This window comes from Erinaceus europaeus, chromosome 10 (genome assembly GCF_950295315.1).
Source record: "Erinaceus europaeus chromosome 10, mEriEur2.1, whole genome shotgun sequence".
Taxonomy (NCBI): Eukaryota; Metazoa; Chordata; class Mammalia; order Eulipotyphla; family Erinaceidae; genus Erinaceus; species Erinaceus europaeus.
The window spans coordinates 100,703,037-100,727,838 of NC_080171.1; the positions used below are offsets into that span (position 1 = coordinate 100,703,037).

The 24,802-nt window shown below is 46.8% G+C and overlaps 1 protein-coding gene across 3 annotated transcripts in view; it reads left to right on the forward strand.

Annotated features, from left to right (window-relative positions):
* Positions 1-1,290: 1,290 nt before the first annotated feature.
* Positions 1,291-24,802, forward strand: part of URM1 (ubiquitin related modifier 1) — a 28,366-nt gene continuing 4,854 nt past the window's right edge. The window contains exons 1-3 of one of the 3 annotated variants that reach the window (XM_060200287.1): positions 1,291-1,647; positions 8,605-8,675; positions 19,794-19,903. In XM_060200287.1, coding sequence (XP_060056270.1) covers positions 1,613-1,647; positions 8,605-8,675; positions 19,794-19,903 — 216 coding nt within the window. In that variant the 5' untranslated portion in view covers positions 1,291-1,612. The remainder of the gene's footprint in view (positions 1,648-8,604; positions 8,676-19,793; positions 19,904-24,802) is intronic. The other 2 variants (XM_060200286.1, XM_007526783.3) reach the window with 2 other exon arrangements.

Genomic DNA, 24,802 nt, shown 5'->3' on the forward strand with positions numbered 1-24,802 from the left:
TTCCCCAGCCTTATTTATGTAATTTATTAATTTTTAAATTTATTTATTCATTTGTATTTGGCAGGACAGAGAGAAATTAAGAGGGGCAGGGGAAAATAGATAGACATCAGCAGCACTCTTTCACCACTTGTGAACTTTCTTCCCTGTAGGTGGGACTTGAACATGGTAGCATGTGCACTCAACCAAGGGATGTGTCACTGCCCAGGCACTATTTATTTATTTATTTAGATTTATTTATTTATTCCCTTTTGTGGCCCTAGTTGTTTTATTGTTGTAGTTATTATTGTTGTCGTTGTTGGATAGGACAGAGAGAAATGGAGAGAGGAGGGGAAGACAGAGAGGGGGAGAGAAAGATAGACACCTTCAGACCTGCTTCACCGCCTGTGAAGTGACTCCCCTGCAGGTGGGGAGCCGGAGCTCCAACTGGGATCCTTAAGCTGGTCCTTGCGCTCTGCCACGTGTGCTTAACCCGCTGCACTACCGCCCAACTCCCTATTTATTTTCAAGAAAGAGGAAAAGTGTGAAAGAGACCACAGCACCAAAGCTTCCTCCAATGCAATAGGTGCCAGGTTGGATGGAACCTGGGTAGCTCATGTGGCAAAGCAGTTATATAACTCACTATCCAAGCAGTTATATAATTCACTATCCAAGTGCGTTATTTCGCTGGTCCTGCCTTGGGCTTCTATAGCAGACTTAAAAACCCAAGCAAAGAAGGAGAACCAGCAAAATAACTCTCCATATCTCCTTCTTTGCTTGGCTCCAAATCGTTCACACCACAGTAATGATGTTCTTTGGTCATGGCCAGGCTTTGCTGCTTTTTAGGAAAACTATATTTATTTTTCCCAAAGCACTAAGCATATCTGGCTTTTGGTGGTGCTGCAGGGGATTGAACCTGTGACTTTAGAGCCTCAGTCATGAGGTATTAGCATAACCATTAATTTATCTCCCCTGCCCTCAGATACATTTGTTAGTATGATGGTAGCTTTATTTGAAAAGAGTAATGTGGTTATTCCTTCAGTCGTGGAAACACACAGGACATGCAATAAATAGCGCTTAGGAGCAGGATTTCTGGGCTGGGAACAGGTTTTAGTGTCATTTTTAAGTGGAATGGTCAGGTTCACCCAAGCAGTATGCAGCTGGAGACCTGTAACTAAGGCGCGATAAACAAGTAAGGTGGCAGGCATGGGGAAAGGGTGTAGTTTATGATTATGCCAACACTCTCAAACCTGAGGCTCTGAAACCCCAGGTTCAATCCCTCAAACCACCATATGCCAGAGTTGAGCAATGCTCTGACAAAAACAAACAGAAAAACCCATAACGTGGCTCACGGTCATTGCATAAAAATGCCAGGGCCATCGTCCACCTAGCTGGGGGGCCTTAAAGACAGCTACCACTTTGAAGTCGAAACCCAAAAAAAGTTAGGCAGAGACCAACTCGAAAACCCCTGCAACGCCCAGATCCTTTTCTCCTCTATGGCGACTCGATTGCCTCCTCCAATAGCTGAGGAGGATGACTTCCCCCTCGGTGCCACCTCTTCCGGGCACGTCGGCAGGAAGTGGAGCGTGAGAGCCGGAAGTTGGGGGGAGTTTCCTGTGAGCTCGGTTTCCTCAACATGGCAGCGCCCTTGTCAGTGGAGGTGGAATTCGGGTGAGTCACAGAGCTGGGGCGCCCTGGGGATAGATTGAAGTCCTAAGACCTGGAATTTCCACTCCTCTATCTTGGATCCTGTCACAGCCAAATCGCCAGGGCTTCCGGTGTTTTACCTGAGCTGCGCCACGTGCCTCAGAGAGCCTGAGTGGCTCGGTCTCCCTTGGCGACGAGGCCGTATGTCCGATAATAGAGGCGCACTCCAGGGCATGGAGGCGCACTCTGGGCATTCCTCGGTGTCCTGTGCTCTACAACACCCCAAAGGTGTAGCAGTTGGCAGGCAGTCTCCCTACCTTCATTGCCAAGTTCTCTTTGCATCACCCTAATGTCTGTCATCTGACCTAGAACTGAAAAGTGCCACCCCTAGCTCCTTCTTGTCTTCCTTCAGTGAGCAAAATAACTTATGATTTCTAGAGATTTGTTTCTTGTGGGATATGTGGCCAAGACGGGACTCCCTTTTATTTCCCAAGATCTGTGAGGGTTAGCCCCTTTCAGGACACAGTAAACTTAGCTTATGAGACACATAAGACAGCACAGTGTAGGTGACAGTACAGTATGCACAAGATTAGAAGTGTATGAATGGTGGCACGCACCAATTTGCGGAAGAGACAAATCATGGAGGCAGTCTCCTGAAGCCTCTCTCTTCCACCCCCTACAGACTGAAGGCTTGTCATTTGACCTCAGAGCTAAAGAAAACAAACATTTAGAGGACGCAGAAAATGAGTCCCTAAGAGCAAGGTGGTATAATTTACAGTCACATGGAAAAGCTGGATATGTGTTTGTGTGAAGATAAACAAGCCAAGTCATGTGAAAGGAAAAGTCTGGTATGGGAATCGAAAACATCTGCCCATAAATGCTTTTCCTTCCACTGGTTGTCCCTAGTTTCTTTCATGTTTTCCCTTCACTGGGTAATTCATTCACCAGTCATTTACTGAGTGCATACCATGTGCCAGGCAATGAGCCAGGCACTGAAGATACAAAGATAAATAGAACTTTGTTTCTGCCTTTAGAAGGGAGTAGTCTCATGAATGTTAAGTGCATTTTAATTGATGATATTGTCTAGCCCCTTGGGTCCTATTAAAACTTTACTGCTCTGGTTTTCTTGACTGTTTTGCTTCACTAACTAACCCTTGACCCAGCTATGCCCCCTCCCTATATCCTGGGGGTTTTAGGAGAGTGACTGTTTTGACAGTTTTCAACAAGGCTGAATGAAAAATGAGAAAGAGAAACTGTAGACTGCCAGGTTTCATTGTTTTGATTAATGAGAGAGGAGGAGGAGGAGAGAAAGAATCAGAGCATCACTCTGGCACATACAACACCGGGCTTCGAACTCAAAACCTCATGCTTGATAGTCCAGTGCTTTATCCACAGTGCTACCTCCCAGACTGTTAGACTTGCCGTTGTTAATGTTGTTTCTATGCCATTTAACTTTACTCTAATTCAGTCAAATATGGTATGTGTTCATTAGAAATGTTTCTTTTTGTCTTTTTAAAAATTTATTTTCCCTTTTGTTGCCCTTGTTTTTTTTTTTATTGTTGTTGTAGTTATTATTGTTGATGTTATTGATGTCATCGTTGTTAGGACAGAGAGAAATGGAGAGTGGAGGGGAAGACAGGGGAAAGAAAGATACCTGTAGACCTGCTTCACCGCCTGTGAAGTGATTCCCCTGCAGATGGGGAGCTGGAGGCTTGAACCAGGATCCTTACCCTGGTCTTTGTGCTTTGCACCACGTGCTGCACTACCGCCCGACTCCCAGAAATGATTGTTTTTTTTATTTTCAAATTTTATTTATTTATTTATTTTCTCTTTTGTTGCCCTTGTTGTTTTTTATTATTGTCATTATTGATGTCTTCATTGTTGGATAGGACAGAGAGAAATGGAGAGAGGAGGGGAAGACAGAGAGGGAGAAAGATAGACACCTGCAGACCTGCTTCACTGCCTTTGAAGTGACACCCCTGCAGGTGGGGATCTAGGGGCTCGAACTGGGATCCTTACACCGGTCCTAGCGCTTTGCGCCACCCAACTCCCAGGATTTTTTTTTTTAATTTCTTTATTGGGGGATTAATGTTTTACATTCCACAGTAAATACAATAGTTTGTACTATTTGTACTAAATGCATAACATTTCTCAGTTTTCCACATAACAAAACAATCCCCACTAGGTCCTCTGTCATCCTTTTTGGGCCTGTACTCTTCCCCCCCCCCCCCCCCCCATGTTTCTTACCTGATGAAGAAGATATGGTCCTTGCCCTCTTGAGCTTATAGACTAACTTAATTACCTCCATTTTGGTTTGACCAACTTTAGCCTCAGACTCCCTAACCTCTAGAAGTAACAGTGATCCCCAACAACACAGGACAGCATTCCCCGGCCCATCATCACCTACCCACCATCACAGTGTTCCATAGCATAGATAGCATAATGGTTATGCAGAGAGACTCTCATGCCTGAGGCCCCAAAGTCCCAGGCTTACTTCCCCACACCACCATAAGCCAGAGCTGAGCAGTGCTCTGGTTAAAAAAAAAGAGAGAGAGAGACAGAGAGAGAGAGAAGGGGAGGAGGAGGAGAATTTCGCCATCTCAAGAAGTAGAAATGCTCAAGATGCATGCCAAACCCAGATTTCTCTTTGTCTTTGAGGGGGGTGTCTGTTGACCCTAGATTGCCTGTGCCCCCCCCCCCTTTTTTTTTTTGGTCATCACTAGGACTTTGCTGCTCAGGGATAACTTTTTCAGATAGACAGATAGCTTTTTCAGACAGATAGATAGATAAACAAACAGAGAGACAAAGGGCTAGAGGGATCAAGTGAAAGAGACCACAGCACCAAAGCCTCTTCCAAGGCAGTGAGGTCCAAGCTCAAACCCTGATTGTACACATGGTAAAACAGTGCGCTAAGTAAGCTGTTTTGCCAGCCCTGGCCGCCGCGCCTCCTCCTCCTCCTCTCCTCCTCCCTCTCCTCCTCCCTCTCCTCCTCCTCCCCCTCCTCCTCCTCCCTCTCCTCTTCCCTCTCCTCTTCCTCCTTCTTCCTCTCCCTCTCCCCCCTCCCCCTCCTCCTCCCTCTCCTCCTCCTCCCCCCCCCCACCATAAGGCCTGGCCTTCTTTTTTCTACATCTTTTACTAAATGTCTTTGCTCTGCACCCAAGCAGACTTGCAAAGAAACTTCCTTGTCTATCTTCTTCCCTTTGCCGCTAAGTGTCATACTGATCCTTAAAGCTAAGACTTTGCCTCTTACCGCCATCTCTCCCTTTCTGTCTTCTCTCCCTACCTTTCTTTCTCTCTCTACATATATATACATATATACATTTATATGTATACATATGTGTGTATATTTATGTTCCTGTCAGCCGTGCAAGCTCAGACAGACTTTCTAATACTTATTACACCTTTCTCTTATCAGGAACCAACCCTGCCATGCTTTGTTTTGCCTCCTCAGCTTTCCCCAGCTGAGTATTTTCTTAGGTCACACTGAATTCACAAAGAGTACAGCTGTGTTTTGTGTCCATGTATGTAGTTCAGGTTTGAGGGTCCTTTTTGATTTTCTTCCTTTCTCAGTCTGAGAGGGATTGATAAAGGGGAGGGATGTTGTTAAAGTTAGAAAAGTAGGAGAAGGGGGTTGGGCTGTCGCACAGCGGGTTAAGTGCACGTGGTGCAAAGCGCAAGGACCAGCATAAGGATCCCAGTTCCAGCCCCCAGCTCCCCACCTGCAGGGGAGTTGCTTCACAAGCTGTGAAGCAGGTCTGCAGGTGTCTATCTTTCTCTCCCCCTCTCTGTCTTCCCCTCCTCTCCATTTCTCTTTGTCCTATCCAACAATGACAACAACACTAATAACTACAACAATAAAACAAGGGCAACAAAAAGGAATAAATAAATATTTAAAAAATAAATAAAAAAGAAAAAAACAAAACAAACCAGTAGAGGGTGAGCAGTAGAGACACCACAGTACCTCTCCACCCTTTCCCCTTGCATGGTGTCTCTGTGTGGTGATGAGGGCTCTAACACAGGTCAGCTATCTCCTAACCACAGAAATGGGAGTCTATTTTCATAATCATTATGCTATCTACCCTCAGACCAGAAATGGGTATTTTGATTTATTCAGCAAATATTTCTAGAGTATCTACTGTCTGTAGGCACTGTGATTTAGTTGCATTTTAACAGATATAGGGGTAATAAACACAAATGTAAATATAAGATTAAAAGATGATTGAAAGGCAATTTTAGGACTGTCTGTACCAGTCTCTGGTATAAACAAACATACCCATCATAAGATATATTTCCTTAGTTAGCGGCCGGGTGGTGGAGCACCTATTTGAGCGCACACATTACAGTGCACAAGGACCCAGGTTTGAGCACCTGGTCCCCACCTGTAGAGGGGAAAGCTTCACAAGTGGTGAAGCAGTGCTGCAGGAGTCTCTCTCTCTCTCCCTTTCTATCTCCCCTACCTTCTCAATTTCTAGCTGTCTCTATCCAATAAATAAAGATAATTCTTCTTCTTCTAGCGTTTGCCCTTCTTCCGTAGCCAGTCAACATCATCAGGTTGAGCCTGATGTAAAGTTTCGAGACCTCCTTTGAATCTGGAGAGGTGGCAGTCGTTGACTATGTGGGTCATAGTCTGTCTGGAGCCGCAGGGGCAGTTCGAGTCGTCTCTGGCTCCCCTGCGGTGGAACATAGCGGCTCACCGGCCATGGCCTGTTCAATAGCGATCGAGGAGGGCCCAATCATAATGTGCTAGGTCAAAGCCGGGTTGACGCTCGCAGGGGTCTGTGATGAGGTGTTTGTTCTTTATCTCAGCTGACTGCCAGCTCTGTTTCCAAGAGACTGGAACAGGGAAGTTCAGTGTAGGCGTAGGGGACCAGATTGGGTGACGAGACGTCAAGCGTTGAACAGGGTGGGCGAAGATATCCGCGTATATTGGCAGGTCCGGTCGAGCGTAGACGTGGGAAATGAACTTAGATGATGCCGCATCCCGACGAATATCTGGCGGGGCGATGTTGCTAAGAACTGGCAGCCATGGAACCGGGGTGGAACGGATGGTTCCAGAAATTATCCTCATGGAGGAATATAATTTGGAATCGACCAAGTGGACATGGGGGCTACGGAACCATACTGGGGCACAGTATTCTGCAGTGGAATAGCATAATGCCAGAGATGATGATCGTAGTGTGGAAGCGCTCGCGCCCCATGAGGAGCTGGCCAGCCTTGCAATGATGTTATTCCTCGCGCCCACCTTTGCTGCAGGTTTTATGAGATGTTTGTGAAATGACAGAGTGCGATCGAGAGTAACGCCAAGATAGACTGGCTGGGCTTCATGCCGGATTCTCATATCGCCAAGCTGCACATTAAGCTCACGCGAGGCCGATATAAAGATAATAAAAAAAAATAACAATAACTCCTTAGTTGGTTCTGAGTAGCAGACATTGTAAGGCATAAGTAAGAATCTGATTTTAGTTCTCTTCTGTGGCCAAAACAGCCCCCTTACTTGTCCCTGAGTCACTCCAAAGGCTGGACATTAACCTCTCTCCCTTCTAGATGTGCTTAACACCCTTCGTTGGGTGCTAGTGAACTCAGCAGTGATAGGTCACTCTGAGCCAGACAGGTTCTCCCTCTATCTTCTTGAAAAGGACAAAATAGCCTTAGCCTCTGAGCCTGGCACCACCAGGTCCGGCCACTCTTAGTTGTTTGTCTGGGTCACAGAGCCTCCAGTTCCCACTCCTCTGACCCTCGATTCCTGAGACTCTTGCCTGTTTCCCTCCCCCACTCCAGCTGCTGCATGTGCCAGCCCCCACCCAGGAGAGAACGAGGCTCTTGGAAGGGTATAAATGGAGACTCTGTGCAGGCTTGCAGCTGAAATGGCCCTATGCGCAGCCACAGATGGGCCTCCTCTCCCCCTCCACATTTCTGCATCAACAAAGCATGACCTTGTTTGGATGACAGTCGCCCCATGTTTCTCCCATGACAATGCTTGCCTTGCCTTTTACTCCCAATGGACTTGCTTGGGACCTCTCTCTCTCTGTTCACTGGAACTGAGAAGAGTAGTGGAGTAGAGAAGACATTGCATCTGTCAAGAATCTGTTAAGGCCTTCTTAGTTCAGATCCATGTGAAGGCTGAGATGGAATCAGGCGACCCGGGGGGAGAAGCAGTGTGAGGCATCAAAAGACCTCTGCTATCTGCATCATAAGCCCTGGCTTCTGGACTTGGCCTCAGGCATCTCTGTTCTCCTTTCCCATGCCCAGGTGCTGGCACACAGATATGAACCAAACTCTGTCCTCAAGGGACTTTCTGACTGGGTTGGGCTGAAGATGGGGGAAGTCTTAGTTCTATTCTACCAAGGCTGCTGGGTTAGAATTCAAACTCTAGGGGCCAGGCGGTAGCACACCTGGTTAAGCGCAAGCATTGCAGTATGCAAGGACCCAGGTTCAGGCCCCCCGGTCCCCACCTGCAGAGGAAAGGCTTCACGAGTGGTGAAGCAGGGCTACAGGTGTCTCTCTGTCTCCTCCCCTCTCTATTCCCCCTCCCCTCTCAGTTTCTCTCGGTCTCTATCCAGTAATAAATACATAGTCCTAGTTTAGCCTATCGAACCTTGGGCAATCACTTAACCTCTCAGAGCCTCAGTCTTTTTTTTCCGTAGGATGATATGAATGATGTCTGTCTCCTTCCCTGGGAGTTCCTGAGACTAAAAGGAGATTAATAACAGAGCTGTTGCTAAGCCTAGTAAAGTGTCTTGCCCTCTAGTACCATGGTGGGCCCACCAAGCCAGCAGTAGGTAGCCTAGACAGGAACATTTCAAATTCTTACCAAAGTCTCAAGAGTGCCTCATCAGATATCACATTTGAGAATAGGACACTGGTTCCCAAGGTGTTCTTGAATCATGGTCCCTGCATCTCGGACCCCTGGTTTAGTCTCCTTGTTTTTCAGTTTTAGCTACTCTCTATTTGCAGGAGCTCACTTTTCTCTCTTCTTTTCAGAGGTGGTGCAGAGCTCCTGTTTGATGGCATAAGGAAGCATCAGGTCACTTTGCCTGGACAGGAGGAGCCCTGTGAGTATAGGCTGGTTTGCCTATTTCCTTCCTCCCTCCCTCCCTTTATTTCCCTCTTTCTTTCTCCCTCTCTTTCTTTATTTTACCAGAGCACTGCTCAACTCAGGATTATGGTGGTGCGGGGGATTAAACGTGGGATTTTGGAGCCTCAGACATAAGAGTCTTTATTTTGGATAGAGACAGAGACAATGAGAGGGAAGGGGGAGATAGAGAGGGAGAGAGAAAGACACCTGTTGCATTATTTCACCATTCATGAAGCTTTCCCCCTGTAGGTGGGGACTAGGAGTTTGAGCATGGGCCCTTGAACACTGTAACATGTGCACTCAACTAGGTAGGCCACCTTCTCAGCCCCTCTCTGAAGGCCACTGGGCAGGAGTCTAAAAGGGACCTTTAGCCCCCATTCAAATGGAAGGGTAGGATTTCCCCAAATAGTGGAGGGGGGAGAAAGGGGCTCACTAAGTACTCTTTCCTTTCCTTACCGAGGACAATCAATTTGGAAGGAGGTAATATAGCTTAATTCTTATGAGTTACCTTTTACTTTCAGACCTAAGTTTGAATCCCTTAAGAATCTTAGACCAGTGCTTACTTTTCTGAGCTCTCTTAACTGTAAAGCAGGGGTACTCACCCCTATTACAGGGTTGCTGTAAGTGGCCTGGGATATGGAACAGTAGATAAAGCATGTAAGTGGTTGCTGTAAGTGGCCTGGGATATGGAACAGTAGATAAAGCATTGGACTCTAGAGCATGAAGTTCCTAGTTCCATCCAGGCAGTTTGCATGTGTCAGAGTGACTCTGGTTCTTATTTTTTTCTGACCAGAGCACTGATTAGTTCTGGCTTATGGTGGTACATGAGATTGAACCTGGGACTTTAGAACCTCAGGCATGAGAGTCTCTTTGCATAACATTATGCTATCTACCCCCACCCCTCCCCCTTTTCACTAAGTAATGCCTCGGCCTCGTGTGAGCTTAATGTGCAGCTTGGCGATACGAGAATCCGGCATGAAGCCCAGCCAGTCTATCTTGGCGTTACTCTCGATCGCACTCTGTCATTTCACAAACATCTCATAAAAACTGCAGCAAAGGTGGGCGCGAGGAATAACATCATTGCAAGGTTGGCCAGCTCCTCATGGGACGCGAGCGCTTCCACACTACCATCATCATCTCTGGCATTATGCTATTCCACTGCAGAATACTGTGCCCCAGTATGGTTCCGTAGCCCCCATGTCCACTTGGTCGATTCCAAATTATATTCCTCCATGAGGATAATTTCTGGAACCATCCGTTCCACCCCGGTTCCATGGCTGCCAGTTCTTAGCAACATCGCCCCGCCAGATATTCGTCGGGATGCAGCATCATCTAAGTTCATTTCCCACGTCTACGCTCGACCGGACCTGCCAATATACGCGGATATCTTCGCCCACCCTGTCCAACGCTTGACATCTTGTCACCCAATCTGGTCCCCTATGCCTACACTGAACTTCTCTGTTCCAGTCTCTTGGAAACAGAGCTGGCAGTCAGCTGAGGTAAAGAACAAACACCTCATCACAGACCCCTGCGAGCGTCAACCCGGCTTTGACCTAGCATGTTATGATCGGGCCCTCCTCAATTGCTATTGAACAGGCCATGGCCGGTGAGCCGCTATGTTCCATCACTGGGGAGCCAGAGACGACTTGAACTGCCCCTGCGGCTCCAGACAGACTATGACCCACATAGTCAACGACTGCCACCTCTCCAGATTCAAAGGAGGTCTCGAAACTTTACATCAGGCTCAACCTGACGCTGTTGACTGGCTACGGAAGAAGGGCAAACGCTAGAAGAAGAACTAAGTAATAAAAAAACTTTGTACTGGAGCACTGCCCAGCTCTGGCTTATGGTGGTGTGGGAGATTGAACATGGGACTTGGAGCTTCAGACATGAGAGTCTTTTTGCATAACCATTATCCTATCTCTCCTGGCCTTAAATCTTTTTTAGATGCTGTATCCTTTGGTCCAGGGAGACAGCATAATGCTTTCATGCCTGACAGCCTGGCAGGTAGTACAGTTGGCTAGAGCTGAGGACTTAAAAGCTGGAAATCCTCAGTTCAGTCTCTGGCATCATATGTGCCAGAGCAATACTAGATAAGCTTTCTTTCTTTCTTTCTTTCTTTCTTTCTTTCTTTCTTTCTTTCTTTTTTTTTTTTTCCCTCCAAGGCTTTCACTGGGGGCTTGGTGCCTGCACTACAAATCCACTGCTTCTGGCATCCATTTTTTCCGTTTTATTGGATAGGACAGAGAAAAATTGAGAGGGGAAGGGGCAATAGAGAAGGAGAGAGAAAAGATGGATATCTGCAGACCTGCTCCACTGCTTGTGAAGTAACCCCCCTGCAGGTGGGGAACTGGGGGCTTAAACCAGGATCCCTGTGTGGGTCCTTGCTCTTTGTACTATGTGCACTTAACCCAATGTGCCACTGCCTTACCCTGCTAGATAAACTTTTATGCCTGAGGCTCCAGGTTCAATCCCCAGCACCATCAGAGACAATCCCTCAAGAAGGTGGTAACAACCTTCACTAACAATGGAACCATGTATGGTAAGAGGCTTTTTAAATTTTGGGTTGCAGGTGGGGGAGGCAACATAACGCTTATGCAAGTAGACTCTCTTGCCTGGGGCTCCCAGGTCTCTGGTTCAATTCCCTAATCACCATAACTGAGCAGGGCTCTGGTTTAAAATATATATTTTTAAATATTTATTTATTTATTCTCTTTTGTTGCCCTTGTTGTTTATTGTTGTAGTTATTATTGATGTTGTTGTTGGATAGGACAGAGAGAAATGGAGAGAGGAGGGGAAGACAGAGAGGGAGAGAGAAAGATAGGAAACCAGGGGCTCAAGCCGGGATCCTTAATGTAGCTGCTTGCGCTTTGTGCCACTTGCTCTTAACCTGCTGCACTACCACCTGACTTCCCAGTTTAAAATATTTTTAGTTTATTTTTATTTTTTTTAAAGCTTTATGAGTGGTGAAGCAGTGTTGCATGTGTCTGTCTGTCTCCCTCTCTTATCTCCCTCTTCCCTCTCAATTTCTCTTCTTTCTTTCGTTCTTCCCTTTTGTTGCCCTTGTTGTTTTTTATTGTTGTAGCTATCATTGATGTTGTTGTTGCTGGATAGGACAGAGAGAAATGGAGAGGGGAGGGGAAGACAGAGAAGCGGAGAGAAAGATAGACACCTGCAGACCTGCTTCACCGCCTGTGAAACGACTCCCCTGCAGGTGGGGAGCCGGGGGCTCAAACCGGGATCCTTGCGCTGGTCCTTGCACTTTGTGCCACGTGCGCTTAACCCACTGAGCTACCACCTGACTCCCTTCCCTCTCAATTTCTTTCTTTCTTTCTTTCTTCCTTTCTTTCTTTCTTTCTTTCTTTCTTTCTTCCTTTCTTCCTTTCTTCCTTTCTTCCTTTCTTCCTTTCTTCCTTTCTTCCTTTCATTCTTTTTTTTTACCAGAGAACTGATCAGCTCTGGTTTATGGTGGTGCAGGGGATTGAACCTGGGACTTGAGAGCCTCAGGCATGAGAATCTCTTTGCATAACCATTATACTATTTACCCCTGCCCCCCTCTCAGTTTCTGTCTGTCTTTATCCAATAAGTAAATAGTTTTTTAAAAAAGAAAAAAATTAAAAACAAAAAAACAAATGTATAGTGAGCACCTACTGTGTGGCAGACCATATACTGGGGAGACAGACATGAAAGAGAGCCCAGTTCATACCTGCAGGTTGGAGGTGGTGATTAGCTTGTTAACCTGCAGAAGTCCAACTGGGTGACTCTCACTGTGGCCTAGAGACAGAGCTGGCGACCGCTGCTATGGGAGTGCTCTGCAGCCCTAGCACAGCTCTGGGCCAAAGCAGTGCTCAGGAACAGGAGCCCATCCAGTTGCTTTGGATCAAGGTAATTCTGGAGAGAAGAGGAAATTGAGAGATATTCTTGGAGCTAGGCAATACAAAGTGGTTAGGTGTAGTCTGGTAAGATCCTTCTGGAAGCGGGCACCCGTCTGCAAGAGATCAAATAATGATTTCCCAGGGGCCAGAGAGACAATTCACCTAGTAGAGCTATGTGCCTTGCCATGTGTGCAGCCCAGATTCAAGTCTGGCACCATATGGGAGTGCCACTGCACTAGGGAAAGCTCTGGTGTTGTGGTTTTTCTTTCTCTCTCCATCTGAAATTAAAGTAATGAAAAAAGTTGGTCTGGGAGAGGTGGAATTGGGCATGCAGGAGACCTTTGTGCAGGAAGGGGGGAGGGAAGGAAAGAAAAAGAACTCAGAGATATGATCTTAAAGACCTAGTGGTGGGAGAAAGAATGACTTGGCAGCTAGATTGCAGAATTTGTGTGCCTGGGACCTTGGGCTTGATCCCCAGTACCACATATATTCGAGTGGTGTTCTTGCCTCTCTCATATGAAATAAATCTTAAGAAAATAAAATAGAAAGGCTGGGAAGATAGCATAATGCAAAAAGATTTTGATACCTGAGGCACTAATGGTCCCAGATTCAATTTCTCACACCATCAAAAGCCAGAGCTGAGCAGTGCTTTGGTAGAAAAGCAAAACAAGGGAGTCGGGCGGTAACACAGCATGTTACGTGCACGTGGCACGAAGTGCAAGGACCTGCATATGGATCCCGATTGGAGTCCTGCCTCCCTGCCTGCCGGGGAGTCACTTAGGTCTGCAGGTGTCTATCTTTCTCTCTCCCTCTCTGTCTGTCTTCCCCTCCTCTCTCCATTTCTGTCCTATCTAACAACAACGATATCAGTAACAACAACAATAATAACTATAACTACAACAACAATAAAAAAAAATAAGGGCAACAAAGGGGAAAATAAATAATATTTTTTAAAAACTGGGGGGGGGGAGAAGCAGAATAAAGGGCCTGGGTGGTGGTGCACCTGGCTGAGCACGCATGCTACAATGCTCAGGGACCCAGGTTTGAGCCCCTGGTTCCCACCTACAGGGGGAAAGCTTTGCACGTGGTGAAGTAGAACTGCAGGTGTCTCTCTGTCTCTTTCCCTCTCTGTATCCTCCTTCCTCTTGACTTCTGGCTGACTCTAGCCAATAAATAAATAAAGATAATAATAAAAAATAACACATTTGGGGGATAACTCACCTGCTGTAGTGTACGTGTACTCTGCCATGCAGAAGGATATAGGTTTGAGCCTCCAGCATCACAAGGGAGCAGAATGTACAAAGGAAAAGCTTCACTAGTGGTGGAATGGTAATTTAAAATATCTAGATAAGCAGAGAGAGAGAGAATTATCAAAGTACCACTCAGCCATCCATGGAATTCACCTTCTGGTATTGTCCATGCTGCTCCCATATGGTGCTGGCAGTTATACTCAGGAACACTCATACTAGGACTGTGCTCTTCGTGGTGATCTGTCTCTTGTTCATGCCATCCACCGTTATATTTCCTTCCTTCCTTCTCCTCCTTCTTTATCATCTTCTTTTAATCGTTTTATTATTGGATAGAGACAGGGAAATTGAAAGGGAAGGGGAGATACAGAGGAAGAGAGACAGAGAGACACCTGCAGACCTGCTTCACTGCTCACAAAGCTTTCCCCCTGCAGTGGTCCAGGAGATGATGTAGTAGACAAAGCTTTCCCCCTGCAGTGGTCCAAGAGATGATGTAGTAGACAAAGCTTTCCCCCTGCAGTCGTCCAGGAGATGATGTAGTAGACAAAGCTTTCCCCCTGCAGGTGGGGACCGGGATCTTGAATTCTGGTCCTTGTGCACTGTTAATATGTGTATTCAACCTGGTGTGCCACTGCCCAGCCCCCATTCATGCCTTTATCTGCTACTTAATTTTTATGTTTGTGATGACCCTAGGAGATATTATTGAGGAAACCAGTAATAGAGACCAAAGTTGAGGAGGGTCATTAGGGACCTAGTCTCCCCTTTTGTGGAATTAAAGAAAAGGAAGCTGGGGAGGGGGGAGCTAGAGTAGCCCTTTGCTTGTCTTTTCACCCTTGGCTGTGGCTTTACCTCTGGATTCATGTTCTGCTGTGCCCACAGGCATAGGTCACATCCTTGCCACAGAGCCACTGGGAGGCTGCTGGGCCTTACCCTGGCACATGGCAACCCAATGGGAAGGCAGGGCCCAATTCCTCTAGGAGTGTCTTACTCTTCCCCCAAACCCAAGTCCAGAACTGTTGCCTGGTAACTTTCCTAGTCCAGAGGCTGCCACTTGGCCATCAAGTCTTAGAAACTCCAACAGAGGGGCAGGGGTAGATAGCATAATGGTTTTGCAAAGAGACTCTCATGCCTGAGGCCCCAAAGTCCTAGATTCAGTCCCCTGTACCATGATAAGCCAGAGCTGAGCAGTGCTCTGGTTAAAAAAAGAAGAAGAAAGAAAGAAAGAAAGAAAGTCCAACAGAGAGGACAGCAGCCATAAAGTCATGGGTTATGGGCCAGCGATACAGCACCTACAGTAAATCACCTAACTTTAGTGCCTGAGGCTCGGAGAACTCAGTTTCTTTCTTTCTTTCTTTCTTTCTTTCTTTTATATTTATTTTTCCTTTTGTTACCCTTGTTCTTTAACATTGTTGTGGTTATTGATGTTGTTGTTGGCTAGGACAGAGAGAAATGGAGAGAGGAGGGAAAGACGGAGGAGGAGAGAAAGAGAGACAGACACCTGCAGACCTGCTTCACCACTTGTGAAGCGACTCCCCTGCAGGTGGGGAGCTGGGGGCTTGAACCAGGATCCTTACTCCGGTCCTTGCACTTTGCACCATGTGCGCTTAACCCACTGTGCCACCGCCCGGCTCCCTAGAACTCAGTTTCATCCCTGGCACCACCATAAACCAGAACAGTGATCTTTCCTTCTCTGTCGTTTTTTGTCGGGCTGGCTTCGCGGCCAGGAGACAGAGATGACCAGAGACTCATGGCTGAGCTGAGAACGCAGTTCGAGCTTTATTCAGGAGCCTGGATGTGGTTCAGCAAACTGATCTAATCTAATCACAATCCAGTTCTGTCTTGTCTCCCTCCTACATCCCTCCTCAGGCGGAAGAGTCAGGAGCCAAGGAAATATGTACGATAGGGGGCGGGGAGAAGGAAGAGGCACGAACCAAGGATGACTAAACCAGATGTCCCAGAGGTGGGTGGGGGTGGCAGGGACACCAAACCAATATCCAGGAGGCAGGGGGTGCCCAGCCAACAGTGGACGTGCAGACAGAACACATAGCAAGCAACACAAGCGAACCCAGTGTGATGATAAAGTCAGAAGACTTCACAAGCAGAATCCAGAAGCATACCAACACTTCTCTCTTTCTCTTATTAAAATAAATAAATCTCTTTTTAAGATTTCATTTATTTATTAATAAGAAAGATAGGAGAGAGAGAGAGAACCAGACATCACTCTGGTATATGTGCTGCCGGGGATTGAACTCAGGACCTCATGCTTGAGACTCTAGTGCCTTAGCCACTGCGCCACCTCCCAGACCACTCTCTCTCTCTCTTTTTTTTTCTATTTTATTTTTTATTTTTATTATTTTTTAAAGTTTTTTTATTTATAAAAAGGAAACATTGACAAAACTATAAGATAAGAGGGGTACAGCTTCGCACAGTTCCCACCACCAGACCTCTGTATCCCATCCCCTCCCCTGATAGCTTTCCTATTCTTTTTTTTTTTTTTTTTGTTATCTTTATTTGTTTATTGGATAGAGAAAGCTAGAAATTGAGAAAGGGTGGTGGTAGAGAGACAGAGAGATACCTGCAGCTCTGCTTCACCACTCGTGAAGCTTCCCCCCTGCAGGTGGGGACGGGGTCCTTGCTCACTGTAACATGTGCACTCAGCCAGGTGCGCCACCACCTGGCCCTGCTTTTCTATTCTTTAACCCTCTGGGAGTATGGACCCAAGGTCATTGTGGGATGCAGAAGGTGGAAGGTCTGGCCTCTATAATTGCTTCCCCGCTGAAAATGGGCGTTGACAGGTCGGTCCATACTCCCAGCCTGCCTCTCTCTTTCCCTAGTGGGGAAGGGCTCTGGGGAAGCGGAGCTCCAGGACACATTGGTGGGGTTGTGTGTCCAGGGAAGTCTAGTCGGCATCATACTAGCATCTGGAACCTGGTGGTTGAAAAGAGAGTTAACATACAAAGTCAAACAAATTGTTGACCAATCATGGACCTAAAGACTGAAATAGTGCAGATGAAGAGTTGGGGGCCCTCCATTTTGTATATAGCTAATAGGCATATTTTAGTTATATTCCAAAGGGCCTGTGGCTATACTGGTGTTTTGTTTTTTTGCCTGAGCCTGAAATCTGATATGCAGGTGGATCCTAATTATTGTCTGGGGAGGTGATGTCATGGCTGGCAGAAGGACCAGAAAGCTGGATCAGGGAAGAGAGTAGCTCCCAGATATGGGAAAGGTGTCTCTCTTTTTTTAACTATGCATTACAAGTTCCACAGACAAGGAGACTCCAGGATCATGGACCCTAGATTAGAGAATGTTTCCAACCAGCTAACTGGAAAGAAGATAGACAATACCAAAGGGGCAAGAGATGCTCCTTAGAAACAGATTGTCACAGACCTCTATTTTCCAATCTGAGAAATGGGAGTGTGAGGAGTTGAGTCATAATTGATCTGGCTATCATTTTGACATCTGTAGTTTGGACAGAGTGCTTCCACATCTAAGTATATGTGATTCTGTGAGGCAGAGCACACTGACCCAGTGAGTATTGTGTATATAAGAGAGAAATTATAAGTTCCTGTAACAACCATCTCTCGTAACCTAGGAGGCAGTACAGCAGGTAGAGTTCCAGATTTGCCAGTTAATGTCTCAAGTCTGTCCCCAGTACCAGATAGGCATTTTGTCCAGAGGTCTGGCACTCTCTCTTCTTCCTCCCTCTCTCTTTCTCTCATGAATAAATGCCTTTTTGTTTGTTTGTTTTCTTCAAATAGCCATATCCATGGGGGCCAGAAGATAGGTCACCCAGTAGAGTGCACACTTTACCATGAACGAGGACTCGAGTTTGAGCCTCCAGCGACCATGTGAAAGCATCATGCAAAGGGGAAACTTCTTGATCAGTGTCATTTCTCTCTCTCTCTTCTCACCCTCTGGGGAACAAGTTGCTAAAATCATCAAGGAAATAACCTGGCGGCAAAAAAGTAGCCATCTCTGAGTGGGCAGGGGAGTTGGTAGGCACTTTGGGCATAGTGTCTACTAGAAGCTAGCTTTTACTAAGATTTACTGCAAGTAAATCTTTAATACAAGACACCCAGCCTGTGAGTAATCAGTGACCTGAAGCCAAACCCAAATGTTGGGGAACAGACTGTCCCTAAGTGGGTATTACCTGCCCTGACCTCTCCCAGCCCTGCTCCATCTGCCCTGGAAGAGGGGAGGCAGGGCAGGGCTGGGACACATTAAAGGGTGGTCTGTGAGAGTGCAGGGACTGAGCTAGCTCCTGCGGACTTTAAACTGCTTAGCATGCATTTCACAGCCTCTCTGGGGCCAGCTGTTCCTTTCTCTGTGCTCAGGCCTGTTTGCTGATCCCCTCCCCACCTCCCTCCTCCCCCCCCACCCCCACCCCAGTCCCTGTGCAAAATTGCTTTTGAAAAGATCTACTTTCTGCTTAATTAAACAATGAGGAGCGTCCCCTCACACATCTGTAAACCTTCTTCTGAGGCCAGTTGAGCCCACAAACTGCTCCATTCTTACTGCCATTCACTTGTAAATAGACCCTCTGATGTTCCCTCTACCCTCTCTCCTTTTCTGCTCCCCCCATCCCAGCTCTTTCTTCTCTCTTTTCAACTCAGGCCTGGGGTGGGCTCCCAGAAGAGACATTTTGGAGCCTGGTGGAGTTGGTGGGGACAGTAGTATTAGGGCCCATGGAAGAGAAGACTCAAGGGAGCCATCCCTCCCAAATCTGAAGGGCTGGTGTGGGGAGAAGGGCTGCATGCCCTGGCTTGGTCATGAGGGGAGCAGCAGGCTCCAAGGATGGGAGAAGACCGCAAGATAGATTTCAAGTTAGGAGAAAAGCTCTCCCGGGAGGTGTTCACAAGGAGGCTAGAGAGCATCTATTGCATCCAGGATTCAGTCTCAGACTGGGCCTGACATTGTTCTTTTCTAAGCTCTGGGAAGCCACAGTGGGTCATTAGTGTGCTTTGACAAGGACAAATCAACTGGGAGGATGGAGCTTTCAAAGGTGCTGAGAAAGGGGAGCATGATGCCCTTACTTATTAGCCTTTTGGATAAAGATGAGCAGCCTTAGGGGCCAGGCAGTTGTGCACCTGGTTAATCATACACATTACAGTACTCAAGGATGCAGGTTCAAGCCCGTAGTCCCCACCTGCAGGGGGAAAGCTTCATGAGTGGTGAAGCAGGGCTGCAGGTGTCTTTCTCTCTATCTCCCCTCCCCTTTTCTCTCAGTTTTCTGCCTCTATCCAATAATAAATAAATATTTAAAAATAAAAAAAAAAAAAAAGACCAGCAGCCTCTGAGTTCTAAGTAACTGTAGACAGACATTTCTGCATCCTATATCTGTGACACTGCTGGAGCCACTGCTGTCACAGAAGCTCTTCGGAGTATCGGTTATTTTCCCTGTCTGTCAGGATGGCACTGGGGCTGAGTAAAATGAGGTGACTTCTAAGGCCATATTTCTCCTCTTGAATCCAAACCCTGTGCCACAGAACTGTAGCCCCCAACACCTGCTACTAACCAAGTGGACAGGGCAGACCCCAGGCTCCCTACTTCAGAAGCTTCTTCCTATTTGGTACTCATCTCCCCTGCTGGCTGTGTGCTCAAGGGCTGCTAGCCTGTCTTCAATGCCCGTGACTTATGTGATTCCCGGGAGCATCTTAGGGTTCTGAGCATCCACAGTGAAGGGAAGGCCAGTGAGTGGGCCTCCCTCTACCACTTTTTTTTTTTTTTTTTTAATAATCTGAACTAATCACTTTAACCTCAATATTCTCTCTCCCTCCCTTTAAGCTTTTATTTATTAACAAGAAAGATAGGAGGAGAGAGAAAAAGAACCAGATTTTACTTTGGCACATGTACTGCTGGGGATTGAACTCAGGACCTCATACTTTAGAGTTCAATGCTTTATCCACTGTGCCACCTCCCAAGACCACCCCTTACTACTCTTCAATCCTCTTTTCCTGTCTTCCTCTCCAGCTACTGATAACTCCAGCCAGTCCCAGCATTGTTTTATTAATGGCTCTCTGTCTCACACTCCAGTACTACCTGGACATTTCCTTGGGGGATCAGGCCTCTGGACAAAAGAGGTAAGGGTATCAGGAAAGACCAAAGGGCACAGATTCTTTTTATAGGTCAGAGAAGAATTATATCGATTCGCCAGGCATGCTGCCAAGAGCTTTCTGTGGATCTTGTTATTTGAGTTTTGCAGCACCTCTGTTAAGCAGCCTCACTGTCCCCATTTTATAAAAGATGCTGAGTTGATCTGGGAGGTGGTGCAAGCATGAGGTCCTGAGTTCAATCCCCGGCAGCACATGTACCAGAGTGATGTCTGGTTCTCTATTTCTCTTCCTGCCTTTCTCATAAATGAATAAAATATTTAAAGAAAAAAAATGCTGGGAGTCAGATGGTAGTGCACTGGGTTAAGCGCATGTGGCGCAAAGTGCAAGGACTGGCTAAGGATCCCGATTCCAGCCCTTGGATTCCCACCTGCAGGGGAGTTTCTTCACAGGTGGTGAAGCAGGCCTCCCCCCATCGTCGCCCCCCTCCATTTCTCTCCTATACAACAATGACGACAATAATAATAACTACAATAATAAAACAACTAGGGCAACAGAAGGGAATAAATATTTAAAAAATGCTAAGGCCCATAGAATTCCTTAACTAAAGTCAGAACTAGCAGGTGATGGGGTCAAATTCAGAACCAAACCCAAGGCCTTGTTTTTATTTAAATTTCATTATTGGGGAATTAATGATTTACAGTCAACAGTAAAATAAAATACAGTAGTTTGTACATGTGTAACATTCCTCAATTTTCCACATAATAGTAGAAACTAGCGGTCAGCGGTAGCGCAGTGAGTTAAGTGTGCGGATGGCGCAAAGCGCAAGGACCGGCATAAGGATCCCAGTTTGAGCCCCCCAACTCTCTACCTGCAAGGAGGTCGCTTTACAAGCGCTAAAGCAGGTCTGCAGGTGTCTGTCTTTCTCTTCCCCTCTCTGTCTTCCCCTCCTCTCCATTTCTTTCTGTCCTATCCAATAACAACAGCTATAACAACAACAATAATAACAACCACAACAAGGACCTCATATTTGTAAGTTGGGCACTCCACCTGCTGGGCTGCGTGCACATTATTATTTATTTTTTTATTTTTTTTGGTACCTCCAGGGTTATTGCTGGGGCTCGGTACCTGCACTACAAATCCACTGCTCCTGGAGGCCATTTCCCCCCATTTTGTTGTCCTTGTTGTTGTCATTATTGTTATTGTTGCATTGATGTTGTTGGGTAGGACAGATAGAAATCGAGAGAGATGGGGAGACAGGGAGAAAGATAGTCAACTGCAGACTTGCTTCACTGCTTGTGAAGTGACCCTCTTCCCCCTGCAGGTGGGGCAGGTGTCTGTCTTTCTCTCCCCCTCTCTGTCTGCCCTTCTCTCTCAATTTCTCTCTGCCCTATCCAACAACAGCAAGGGCAACAAAATGGGAAAAAATAGCCTCCAGAAGCAGTGGATTCGCAGGCACCGAGCCTCAGCAATAACTGGAGGCAGGAGTTGGGCTGTAGCACAGTGGGTTAAGCGCAGGTGGTGCAAAGCGCAAGGACCAACATAAGGATCCCGGTTCAGGTCTGCAGGTGTCTGTCTTTCTCTCCCCCTCTCTGTCCTCCCCTCCTCTCTCCTTTTCTCTCTGTCCTACCCAACAACAACATCAATCATAACAACAATAAAACAACAAGGACAACAAAAGGAAATAAATAATAAATATCAACCACAACATTAAAACAAGAGCAACAAAGGGTATAATAAATAAATATTTAAAAAATAACTCTGGAGGCAAAAAAAAAAAATCATTAGGTTCTTCTCTGTATTCCAGGACCTGTACCTCCCCTATCCCAGAGTCTTTTACTTTGGTGCAATACACCAGGCCCTGTTGTTTTTGCCACCAGGGCTTTGTTAGAACATTAGTCATTTAGTTATTTTAATGGTTTTATTTGTTTTATTCTAACGAGGGATATATATATGGGGGGGGGGACAGAGAGAGAAGCAGTGCTCTGGTTCATAGTGGTTCTGGGGTTTGAACCTGGACCTCAGAGCCTCAGGCATCAGTCTTTTGCATAACCGTTATGCTGTCTCCCCAGCCCTTTATTAGGACTTGATGTCTATACAATTCCCCTGCTCCCAACCAGCTTTTTATTTTCTTGCTTACTTCCTTTTACCCAGATAGAGGATGTAAAGACACCACAGTGCTTCTCCATTGCTCTTGAAGTTTCCCCTTTGCTTCATGTTCCCAAGCTAGGGGTTTCAGCTTTGCTTCTCAAGTGTGATAAAGTGTTCTCTGCTGAATAGCTATCTTCCAGCTCCCTATCCTCCTCCCCCTCCTTCACTCTTTTTTTTTTTTTTTTTTAAGATTTTTAAAAATTTTATTTATGAGAAAGATAGGAGAGAGAGAAAGAACCAGACATCACTCTGGTACATGTGCTACCAGGGATTGAACTCAGGACCTCATGCTTGAAAGCCAAATGCTTTATCCACTGTGCCACCTCCCAGACCACCACTCACTCTCTTCACCCACGAGCATCTTCAGCAAACATCTAGTTGGTTTTGTGTCCAGGGTCACATACTAGAGTCAGGAGGTAGTGCAGTGGTAGAGTGAACATATTACCATGCACAAGGACCTGGGTTCAAGTCTTGAGTCCTCATGTGCAGAAGTAGGAGCTTCACACATGGTGAAGCAGTGCTGCGAGGATCTTACCTTCTCCCTATCTTTCCTTCCTCTCAATATCTTTGTCTTTTAAAAAATTACCAGGTGGTCCAGGAGGTGGCGCAGTGATACAGCTTTGGACTCTTAAGCATGAGGTCCTGAGTTCGATCCCTGGCAGCACATGTGCCAGAGTGATGTCTGGTTCTCTCTCTCTCTTCCTGTCTTCTCATTAATAAATAAAATCTTAAAAAAAAAAAAATACCAGGATCGCATGTTATTTGCTTTGGCCAGTGCAGGTGTTCAGAACAAACCCTAGTAGTGATCAGCCAGTCCCTTTGAGCTGGTCCTTGATACCCATGTCATAAGAACACAGCTCTCAGGCCGGCAGATCAAACCCTTGGTAAGTTCCCGTGTTTGCCAAAGAGCAAGAGCCCTCAGAACTGGCCTTGCTTCCTGCCTCCATTTGTTTGCCTACCTTGGCCTGCCAATTCCATCCCACCTCAGGTCTTTCCATATATTCTTCTGTCTGCAGTGCCCTTCCACCCCACCCTACTGATCCATCCTTCAGATTCCACTTGAACATCCTCAGAAAAGCTTTCCTGATCCCACACAGAGGAGCAAGCACTTATCCCAACTGATTAAATAATCAGTGTCCATCTTGCTCACCACCATTTCCTCGGGCCCTGGCACATAGTAGTTGCTCAATAAACGATTTTCTTATGAATGATGACCTGGAATCCTAGCAGAGAGTCCACCTTCAGTGGAAGTGGGAAGGCAAGAAGACACAGGGGGAAGGTGAGAGTAAGATTCCCCGTCTGTCCCAGGCCCATCCTAAGCCACCAGCCCCTGACTCTGCTTAACCCTTCCTCCCCCCTGGGCGCCTTTGGAAGCTGACCATCTGGCTTGGAGGCCATTTGCATATTGTCTGGGTCTCAAGTAGCCTAGTAAGATGTCCCTGGGGGTGGGTTTCAGGCCAGGCTGAGTGGCCCTTGCAGCCTGCGAAGGGAGCAGTGAGTTTTACCTCCCCCACCCCCAAATCCAGGCATGGGGGAACAATACTGGTGGTGATGCAGTGGCCTCACCATGGTAACAGGCTATCAAGAATGTGCGCAGGCCTGGGGGGTGCAGCAAAGGGAGGGAATGACCTCAGCAAAGAGAAGCATCATGATAAATGAGCAGGCAGTGGCAGCAGACTCACCCCCCCCCCCCAGCCTATTCCTCTGGGACTCCATGATGGTACCATCCCTTGGATGACCCTAATGTGACCACTAGTCTCCCTGCCCCCACTATCCCCCATTCAGAGCAGAGCAAGAAATCCTTTCCTTTTGGAGGAAGCCCAGACAGTTACCCAAGTGGGTATTGGGTAATTGGGTATTGGTGTAGGTTTGGTAGGTGGCCCTCAGACCATACCCTGCCCAGTCCCTCTCAGTGTACACACACAGATTATACATAGATGTGTTCCCACTGGCCAGTGCTAGCTGATGGGTGTGTCAGACCCCGGCAGCTCTATTGAACGGCCATAAGATAATATGGTTTGGTGGCCCACCATACAATGCCAAGATAGAGGCCAAGAGAAAACCTCCAAAAGCTGGATCTCAAAAGGAGCTCAGCCAGGAGTCCAGAAGAACTGCAACCAACTGAAGGCAACACCTCCAGTCCTATGTTTGTGAAAGAGATTATACTCTTCAGGTGGGGGAGATAGCATAATAGTTATGCAAACTGACTCTTGTGCCTGATGCTCCAAAGTCCCAGGTTCAGTACCCCACCACCACCAGCACCATAAGCCAGAGCTGAGTAGTGCTCTTAAAAGGGGTGGGGGTGGTGGCAGAGCGGGTTAAGTGCACATAGTGTGAAGCATAAGGATCCCGGTTTGAGCCCACTTGCAAGGGGTCTCTTCAGAAGCAGGTCTGCAGGTGTCTATCTTTCTCTCCCCCTCTCTGTCTTCCCCTCCTCTCTCTGTTTCTGTCCTATCCAACAACAACTGCAGTTGTGGCAACAAGAACAAGGACAACAAAATGGAGAAAATGGCCTCCAGGAGCAGTGGATTCATAGTGTAGGCACCAAGCCCCAGCAATAATCCTGGAAACAGGAAAAAAAGAGAAAGAGAGAGAGAGAAAGGGAGATTCTACACTCTTGGGTCATCTTTGTTTAAAAGTAAGGGTTGAGGCCTACAAGATAGTTCACCTGAATAGTGCTTTATCAAAGATGTGCCCCAGGTTCAAGCCTAGCCCCCACTACCGTGGAAGACCTTTTGGTACTTTCCCTCTCTCCTTCTGTCCCTGTTTCTCCCATCT